The sequence below is a fragment of the Cicer arietinum genome, chromosome 1, assembly GCF_000331145.2.
Source record: "Cicer arietinum cultivar CDC Frontier isolate Library 1 chromosome 1, Cicar.CDCFrontier_v2.0, whole genome shotgun sequence".
NCBI classification, from domain to species: domain Eukaryota; kingdom Viridiplantae; phylum Streptophyta; class Magnoliopsida; order Fabales; family Fabaceae; genus Cicer; species Cicer arietinum.
The window spans coordinates 17,212,322-17,219,691 of record NC_021160.2 but is presented as its reverse complement, the minus strand read 5'-3'; the positions used below and the strand labels follow the sequence as shown (position 1 = coordinate 17,219,691).

At 39.0% G+C, this 7,370-nt stretch overlaps 1 protein-coding gene across 1 annotated transcript; it reads left to right on the top strand.

Moving 5' to 3' along the window:
* The first annotated feature begins 988 nt into the window (after window positions 1–988).
* LOC140921078 (uncharacterized) lies at window positions 989–7,364 on the top strand. Its single transcript, XM_073370906.1, has 4 exons — window positions 989–1,085; window positions 1,211–3,196; window positions 3,310–4,052; window positions 4,173–7,364. The coding sequence occupies exons 1-4, from the start codon at window positions 989–991 to the stop codon at window positions 7,362–7,364; spliced, it is 6,018 nt and encodes a 2,005-aa protein (XP_073227007.1).
* The last annotated feature ends 6 nt before the right edge of the window (window positions 7,365–7,370 follow it).

Sequence of the window (7,370 nt, the reverse complement as noted above, 5' to 3'; positions counted from 1 at the left end):
GAGTGGAACCTTATACCCGGGTTTGAACAAAACTTAAGCTTAGTTTTGAGATCGCGTAGTGGTAGCCTTCTGGATGTACATCCTGTTTGGTTAGCATGAATATCTCACCTAGAGTTTGATCCTATTGAGGTTATTGTCACTTCAAATAGTTTACCTATTGTTGTTGACAATAGTCTAAAATATGATTATTGGCTCTAGGAACCGTGTTTAGAACCATAGAGCCTCCCTTGTGAGAATTTCACTACATAAGCCAATAGATCCTTTCATTGTAAGAATATCCATAAAAACCAAAAAAATTATCTCATATATTCAAGAGTTTATGTATATATTAGTTTCATTCATATCTCATGACATTTTTTTTCTCTCTTTCTAAGGAAAATAAAACATCATAGCATTTTGCATAAATTTTCAAGATTTTTGGGAAATCATACAAACCTTAGTCACGTGTTATTAAACTGGACAACGGGATCTAAAAAAAGAAAAACTTTACTTTTAAAGTTCAAGCAACCTGATAATATCAATGAAGGATTTGCTATTTCGATTTCTGATCCCCATATTTTCTTCACTAATAATTCGTTCTTGTTAAAAAAATTTGCATAAGGCTTATGATTCCCCAACATCCAATTATCATAATTAACTAATTGATTTCATCTTCATTCATATTTTAATGCATACTCATAAAAAATTTATTTATTTATTTATTTTAAAAAAAACACAGAAAAAATCAATAAAGCTGTTTCCCCGACACCCTTATCGAACTCGTGCAAACGCGAAGATCATGGAAGAACTTGAGCAAAATCAAGAGGTGATGAGGATGGATGTCAACCAATTGAAGGACAAGGTTAATCAAATCTTAGAAGCTATACAAGCTTTGTCAAGGAAGGGGAATACAAATGAGAATCCTCCGGCTGCAAATGAAGAACACCAAACCACTCCTTCTCACCCACCAGGCTTTACCCCGACTACCCAGCAACCTCATACAACAACTATGCAATTTCCTATGTATGGTCTTCCACCCAGTTATACTCCACCTTTAGTCGTCAACCCCCAAAACCCAAACCAATCACAAATTCCATCTCCTCTGGGCTATCTGCCACCCCAAAACACTCAACCCTCAGAAAATATTCCATATATTGCACCCCAAGTACCCCATTTCGATACTAATGGAAATTGGCATCAACCTCACATTGGGGATGATACACAATCAAAGGAAAAATCCATGTCTTGGAAGAGCGAATAAAAGCTATTGAGGGGTATAATGTTTATGGCCTTGAAGCTTTCGATATGTGTTTGGTTCCTGATGTGACTATCCCTCCCAAATTCAAGGTTCCTGACTTTGAAAAATACAAGGGCAACACATGTCCTAAAAATCATCTAACTATGTATTGCAGAAAAATGGCATCTCATGCTCATAACGATAAACTTCTCATTCACTTCTTCCAAGACAGTTTGAGTGGGGCATCGTTAAGTTGGTATATGCATCTTGAGCGAAATCAAATTCGTTCATGGAAGGACCTAGCTGATGCCTTTTTGAAGCAATACAGGTACAACGTTGACATGGCCCCTGATAGGATGCAATTGCAAAATTCACTGAAAAAGGACAACGAAGCTTTCAAAGAATACGCACAACGGTGGAGGGAAATGGCCTCACAAGTAGAACCCCCATTATCTGAAAGAGAAATGGTTGGTATGTTTATGGATACTCTCCAGTCGCCTTTTTATGACAAGATGATTGGGAGTATGTCATCAAACTTTTCTGACCTTGTCATGATAGGAGAAAGGATAGAAAGTGGGATGAGGAGTGGCAAGATCGTATGTGCAGCAACTAGCGTGAAACGACCCCAGACGACATTCACAAAAAAGAAAGAAGGAGACACTAACGCTGTAATGGTAAACCCCAGAATCTCTTATTTTCCACCCATCAATTCTTATCGACCCCCAATTTTCCAGCCCCCGATACCACAAAATCCTTACACCCCTTATCCATATGTGGCCGCAACCACACAAGCTTCATTCCCTCAATATCACCCTTCAAGACCACCTTTTTATCAACCACCACCTACCGCATTTTCCCCACAAAATCAATACCCAAGCTCAAATCACTACAGACCACCTGTCAATCGAGAAAAAAGGATAACTCGTTTTGATCCAATTCCCGTCACGTATAGCCAATTGTTGCCCCATTTACTTCAAAATTCAATGGTAGTCATAAGACCAATGAAACCTCTTGAACCACCATTTCCAAAATGGTATAATCCAAATGCCAAATGTGAATATCATGCAGGAGCCGTTGGGCATTCCATTGAAGATTGTCAAGCCCTAAAATCTAAAGTGCAAGAATTGATTAATGCAAAATGGCTTACCTTCAAGGAGGACAATCCCAACATAGGGAGCAATCCTTTGCCAGGTCACGGGAACGCCTCTGTGAATTTCATTGAAGATGGGATAGACCAACATGCAGTAGATGGTCATGTGTTCACCATGGGGTCGTGTGTGGAAAATAATATATCTTTCCCAAAACCATTGGAAATTCTTTACAAAAAAGAGAATCTTAAGTCAACTCATAACAAGCCAAATGCAATAATTGTCCAAACACCAATCCCGTTTCCTTATGGAAATACCAAGGCAGTACCGTGGAAATACGAAGTCACATCCCACTTGGCAGATCATCAACCAAGTGATGATTGTGAACCTAAAGGAACTGAGGTCACTAACATCTCAGGGATTGGTGGAATGACTCGGAGTGGTCGAGTATACACTCCTGAGCAACTTAGGAAAAAAGAGGTTAATGGAGAAAAAGGAAAAGAAGATATGTATCATACCATAAAAGGACAAGAGATCAGTAAAAAGACGGTGTCTGAAGAAGAAGCTAGTGAATTTTTGAAGTTTGTCAAGCAAAGTGAATATAAGGTGGTGGATCAGCTAAATCAGACCCCTTCCAAGATATCAGTTCTCTCCTTGTTATTGAATTCTGAAGCACATAGAAGGGCACTGATGAAAGTTCTAAACGAAGCCCATGTTACTCACGATATCACTGTCGATCAGTTTGATGGAGTTGTCGGTAACATCACTGCTAGTAGTTGCCTGAGTTTTAGTGATAATGAATTACCAGCTGAAGGGACAGAGCATAATAAGGCACTGCACATCTCTATGAGGTGTCACGATCACATTCTTGCACGAGTGCTAGTAGATAATGGTTCATCATTAAATGTCATGCCTAAATCAACACTGTCAAAGGGACAGAGCATAATAAAGCACTGCACATCTCTGTGAGGTGTCACGATCATACTCTTGCACGAGTGCTAGTAGTTAATGGTTCATCATTAAATGTCATGCCTAAATTGACACTATCAAAACTATTTGTTGAGGGAGCCTGTTTGAAGCCTAGTGCTTTGGTGGTGAAAGCGTTTGATGGATCTAGAAGACAAGTGATTGGTGAGATTGACCTGCCAATTCAAATCGGACCCCACATCTTTGGGATAACCTTCCAAGTAATGGATATTAAATCGGCGTACAGCTGTCTTTTAGGGAGACCATGGATTCATGCTGCTGGAGCAGTGACATCCACCCTCCATCAAAAGCTAAAGTTTATAGTGAACAATAAGCTGGTAATAATATCTGGGGAAGAAGATATGATAGTAAGTCATTTATCTTCTACAGGCTACATTGAAGACACGGAGGAAGCCATAGAGACTTTCTTTCAAGCATTAGAAATTGCCAATGTCGTCTTCAGGGGTGAAGAATATCGTTTAAAAGAACCAAAACTATCTACCACATCATTGAAGTTTACCAAATCTATGTTGGAAGGAGGAGTTGTTTTGGGAAAGTTGATAGAAATACCAGAAAAGAACAATAGGTACGGGTTGGGATATGTACCTACTCAAGCTGATAAAGAGAATGTTGCAATGGGTAAAAGAGAAAACTGGACACCGAATTCACAGAAGATTCCTATTTATGACATTTGCCAAACTTTTCAAAGCGCCGGAATAATATATGCCCATCAAGTGGCTTTTACAGAAGAGGATCATGTTGATGATGACACCCTCAAGCTAGTGTACCCTTGTCCTCCAAACACCAGTCTCAACAATTGGAAGATCCTCGAGTTTCCTGTGTTTGTTAATTCATGTTCAAAGTAATTATGTTTTTTTTTAACTCCTTTTGCTCTGAAGTTGGTTAAACTTTTAATTGATTATGTGGATGTCTTTGCATGGTCATATCAGGATATGCCCGGGTTAGATACTAACATAGTTGAACACAAGCTACCACTAAAGCCTGAATACACTCCAATTAAACAGAAGTTGAGAAGGATGAGACCTGATATGTCGCTTAAAATTAGAGAAGAGGTCAAGAAGCAATTTGATGCTGGTTTCTTAGCAGTAGCAAAATATCCTCAATGGGTGGCTAATATTGTACCAGTTCCAAAGAAAGATGGAAAGGTTCGAATGTGCGTTGATTATCGGGATTTAAATAAAGCTAGTCCTAAAGATGATTTTCCTCTACCTCATATTGATGTCCTAGTGGATAGCACTGCTCAATACTCTCTTTTCTCCTTCATGGATGGTTTCTCAGGGTACAATCAAATCAAGATGGCTCCCGAAGATATGGAAAAAACTACGTTCATCACACAATGGGGGACTTTCTGCTATAAAGTGATGCCATTTGGATTGAAGAATGCCGGGGCAACCTATCAAAGAGCAATGGTAACCTTGTTTCATGACATGATGCATAAGGAAATAGAGGTTTACGTGGATGATATGATCGCAAAATCTCGAACTGAAGAAGACCATGTTGTTAACCTTCAAAAGTTATTTGAGCGACTAAGGAAGTTCAAACTTCGTTTAAACCCTGCTAAATGCACATTTGGTGTAAGATCAGGCAAATTACTTGGGTTTATCGTTAGTCAAAAAGGGATAGAGGTGGACCCAGATAAAGTAAGAGCAATACAAGAAATGCCGGCTCCACGCACTGAAAAAGAAGTTCGTGGCTTTTTGGGTAGATTGAATTACATTGCAAGGTTTATATCGCACCTCACCGCTACATGCGAGCCGATTTTCAAATTGTTGCGCAAAGACCAAAAGGTTGAATGGAATGAGAATTGTCAAAAAGCTTTCGAAAAGATTAAGCAGTACTTATCAAAACCTCCCATCCTAGTGCCTCCTGTTCATGGGAAACCACTTATTATGTACTTAACAGTACTTGACGAGTCAATGGGCTGCGTACTGGGGCAGCATGATGAATCTGGTAGGAAAGAACATGCTATTTATTATTTGAGCAAAAAGTTCACCAGTTGTGAAACAAGATATTCACTACTTGAACGAACATGTTGCGCATTGGCATGGGCTGCTCGTCGGTTGAGACAATACATGTTATGTCATACAACTTGGTTGGTGTCTAAAATGGACCCAATTAAGTACATCTTTGAGAAACTTGCTCTTACTGGAAGGATCGCCCGTTGGCAGATGTTGTTATCAGAATACGATTTGGTATATGTTACACAAAAATCTATCAAAGGAAGCGCATTAGCAGAGTATTTAGCCCAACAACCGGTAGAAGATTATCAATCAATGCAGTGTGAATTCTCCAATGAAGATATAATGACTTTAGTTGAAGAGATTAAATCATCTGATAAAGAAAAATGGAGGTTGGTGTTTGATGGTGCCTCTAATGCGTTAGGGCATGGAATTAGAGCCATTTTGATTTCTCCAGAGAACCAGTTCACTCCATTTACGGCTAGGTTGTGTTTTGATTGTACAAACAATATTGCAGAATATGAAGCATGTGTTATGGGCATTAAAGCAGCTATCGAATCAAATGTAAAATTTCTTGAGGTATATGGAGACTCATTGTTGGTCATCCATCAGACGAAAGGAGAGTGGGAAACGCGAGATTCTAAATTGATTATGTATCACACCCATATCAAAGAATTGACAGAACACTTTGAGAAGATTACTTTTCACCATATCCCTCGAGAAGAAAACCAGTTAGCTGACGCCTTGGCCACTTTGTCGTCAATGTTCAAAATAACCACTAATCAAGACGTGCCGGTCATAAAGATTCAACAAAGAGATAAACCTGCATATTGCTTATCAATAGAAGAAGAGTTGGATGGCAAGCCGTGGTTTTATGACATCAAATCATATGTTAAGAATAAGGAATATCCATTGGGTATTTCAGAGAACGACAAAAGGGTTTTAAGGAGATTGTCAATGAATTTCTTCTTGAATGGTGATGTGCTTTATAAGAGAAATCATGATATGGTTCTCCTCAGATGTGTGGATAAAGCAGAAGCGGGGAAAATTATCCAAGAGGTTCACGAAGGTTCTTTCGGAACTCATGCAAATGGGCACACAATGGCTAGAAAAATCTTAAGGGCTGGCTACTACTGGTTGACCATGGAATCCGACTGCTTTAGTCACGTAAAGAAATGTCACAAATGTCAAATCTATGCTGATAAAATACATGTACCACCCACTTCTTTGAATGTTTTAACATCACCATGGCCATTTTCAATGTGGGGAATGGATGTTATTGGACTCATCGAGCCTAAGGCTTCAAATGGACACCGGTTTATCCTAGTAGCTATTGATTATTTCACAAAATGGGTTGAAGCCGCTTCTTATGCCAATGTGACGAGAAGTGTGGTTGTCAGATTCATCAAAAGAGAATTGATTTGTCGATATGGATTGCCAAATAAGATAATCACTGATAACGCGACTAATCTGAATAACAAAATGATGAAAGAGTTGTGTGATAATTTCAAAATTCAACACCATAATTCTTCTCCATATCGTCCGAAAATGAATGGGGCTGTAGAAGCAGCAAATAAGAATATCAAGAAGATCATACAGAAGATGGTGGAGACATATAAGGATTGGCATGAAATGCTTCCCTTTGCATTACATGGCTATAGAACCTCTGTTCGTACCTCAACAGGGGCAACTCCTTTCTCATTGGTGTATGGAATGGAAGCGGTACTTCCCATCGAAGTCGAAATTCCCTCAATCAAAGTCCTGATGGAAACAAAACTAGAAGAGGCAGAATGGGTTCAATCACGATATGACCAATTGAATCTCATAGAAGAAAAAAGAATGATAGCTTTGTGTCATGGTCAACTATATCAAAAAAGACTCAAAAAAGCTTACGAGAAAAAAGTCCGTCCTCGAGAGTTTCGAGAAGGAGAATTAGTGTTGAAGAAAATATTGCCCATAAAAAAAGATTCTCGGGGAAAGTGGACTCCGAACTACGAAGGACCATATGTTGTGAAAAAAGCTTTCTCTGGGGGAGCTCTAATACTCGCAGAAATGGATGGAGATGAGCTTCCACTTCCAGTAAACTCAGATGCAGTCAAAAAATATTATGCTTAAAAAAAA

Bases quoted from the DNA above. Each gene is read 5' to 3' on its own strand.
- LOC140921078 (XM_073370906.1), top strand. From the start codon at position 989: ATGCAATTTCCTATGTATGGTCTTCCACCCAGTTATACTCCACCTTTA. The intron at 1,086-1,210 runs GCTATCTGCCAC...ACACAATCAAAG, and splicing joins ACAAATTCCATCTCCTCTGG to GAAAAATCCATGTCTTGGAA. The intron at 3,197-3,309 runs GTTCATCATTAA...GAGTGCTAGTAG, and splicing joins ACGAGTGCTAGTAGATAATG to TTAATGGTTCATCATTAAAT.